The 1,779-nt window shown below is 38.7% G+C and overlaps 1 protein-coding gene and 1 long non-coding RNA gene across 4 annotated transcripts in view; one reads left to right on the top strand and one right to left on the bottom strand.

The window, feature by feature from the left end:
• LOC108370049 (uncharacterized) overlaps positions 1-440 on the bottom strand; it is a 12,220-nt gene extending 11,780 nt beyond the window's left edge. The window contains exon 1 of the long non-coding RNA XR_001848589.1: positions 366-440. This is a non-coding gene — a long non-coding RNA (uncharacterized LOC108370049). The remainder of the gene's footprint in view (positions 1-365) is intronic.
• On the top strand, positions 1-1,370 carry LOC108370044 (soma ferritin-like). Of its 3 annotated transcripts, none has more exons than XM_017625278.1 (3): positions 1-62; positions 435-572; positions 739-1,370. In XM_017625278.1, exons 2-3 carry the CDS (start codon positions 461-463, stop codon positions 1,353-1,355), a joined length of 729 nt encoding a protein of 242 aa, XP_017480767.1. In that variant the 5' UTR covers positions 1-62; positions 435-460; the 3' UTR covers positions 1,356-1,370. The 3 variants fall into 3 exon arrangements, with proteins under 3 accessions (XP_017480767.1, XP_017480769.1, XP_017480768.1); XM_017625280.1 differs by lacking the exon at positions 1-62 and adding an exon at positions 77-226; XM_017625279.1 differs by lacking the exon at positions 1-62 and adding an exon at positions 77-251.
• The last annotated feature ends 409 nt before the right edge of the window (positions 1,371-1,779 follow it).

Genomic DNA, 1,779 nt, shown 5'->3' with positions numbered 1-1,779 from the left:
AAAATTTACAATATTTAAAACTACATTTGACAGTTTTAGTGAGGCATTAGGTTATTTATTTGGTAAGTTAATGGCTGGTTATCCAAACGCCGTTATGGAGTGAACTGTTTGAAACATTTAAAATAAGCAGCATTTTAAAAGGGAACATATTTTGAAAACACAACTCAAACGCGTTGGTTGTCGTATCAGAGAAAACACAAAAGACTTTGCGGTGCTAAACGAAGAGGTGAAAAACGAAGAAAAATACCGAGGCAAATAACTACATACATAAGTACTTGAAACGCAATAAATGAATGCAAACAAAATTAAATATTTTCCATTTGTGTCAAAATTGAAGTGCTTCGTTTAGATTGATGCTAAAAAACAAAAACAAAAATAAAAACTAGTTTGAATCGATATTTTACCAATTTAAATCGCATTTTTCTTATTTACAGAGTAAATTACTCTAAAAACGAAAACAATGAAGTCCTTTATTTCGGTCGCTCTCTTTGCGGGCATAATTGCCCTAACCAAGGCTGAAGATTATGCTTGCCACAATAATGTTACTTTCGGCTGCAGCAACAGTATATCAAGTGAGTACCTACATACTGCCATATGTATATGTATATGTATGTTCATGTGTACATAAATAAAAAAACAACTCAAAATGTGATAAGAGCGCAGCGTCTTCCAAAACATCTGTATTAACTTCCTGTTTGTGTGTATTTTCTCTCCTCTCTCTCTCTCTCCACAAACTAGATCCTGTTATTTGCCATTCCCGCTATGGTGGAATTGAGAATGTCGAGTCCGGCATTCAATCCTACATCAACTTGAATATGCACAAGTCTTATCAATACCTTTTGATGTCCACCTTCTACAACTCCTACCAAAAGAATCGTCCTGGCTTCACCAAGCTCTACAAAGAAATGTCGGACCGCTCATTCGACGATGCTATCGAGCTGATTAGGCATGTCACCCGCCGTGGCGGTCAAGTTGACTTCCGTGCTATGAGCCAACACCCCAACTCGGTTGCTAACAGCAAATTGAAATTGGATGAAGATGAATTGCACTCACTGGGCACCGCTTTGGATGTTGAGAAGATCTTGGCAGATGGTGCCACCCGTTTGCACTTCGAAGCCACCCATGGACGCCCACATGACCCACAAACCGCACATTTCGTGGAGGAGAAATTCTTGGGCAGACAGGCTGAGTCCATCCGCAAGGTTTCCGGCTATGTCAACGATTTGTCGAAGATCATGAACAATCCCGACCCCTCATTGGGTGTCTACCTCTTCGATCAGTACTTGGAAAAGCAGAAAGCGCCAGCATCGCAGAGTAAAGCACGGATCGATTGGGATGTTTTGAGCTGCTGTTGATTTAAAGTTCGTTCGGGAGACTATAGGTATTTCTTCAACTTTAAAAAAAAATGCAAGTTCCAATTGAGCGCATTTAACCGAGTGCTATAACATATTTGTATTTTTCATTCTTATTATTTACCTGTTGTTATTTTTTTTTTTGTAAATTACTATAAATTAAACGGAACTTAAAAATATATAAAACCTGTTATCCTGTTTATTTGGTATTGAATTGTGGTACTTGATACTCGAAGCCCTTCAAAAAAAAAAAATTTATAAATATGGCGACGGCGAGTACCGCAGACGATGGAACGATGAGCTGTATGAGCTTTACAACTACATGAACATAGTACAGCGAATTAAAATACAGCGGCTCCTCTGGCTTGATCATGTCGTTCGAATGGACACCGACGCTCAAGCTCAGAAAGGCATAGTTGGCATAGAA

This window comes from Rhagoletis zephyria, unplaced genomic scaffold (assembly GCF_001687245.7).
Source record: "Rhagoletis zephyria isolate East Lansing unplaced genomic scaffold, Rhagoletis_zephyria_1.1 Rzeph_scaffold_03978, whole genome shotgun sequence".
Taxonomy (NCBI): Eukaryota; Metazoa; Arthropoda; class Insecta; order Diptera; family Tephritidae; genus Rhagoletis; species Rhagoletis zephyria.
This window is presented reverse-complemented; position numbering and strand designations above follow the sequence as displayed.

Bases quoted from the DNA above. Each gene is read 5' to 3' on its own strand.
- LOC108370044 (XM_017625278.1), top strand. From the start codon at position 461: ATGAAGTCCTTTATTTCGGTCGCTCTCTTTGCGGGCATAATTGCCCTA. The intron at 573-738 runs GTGAGTACCTAC...TCCACAAACTAG, and splicing joins CTGCAGCAACAGTATATCAA to ATCCTGTTATTTGCCATTCC.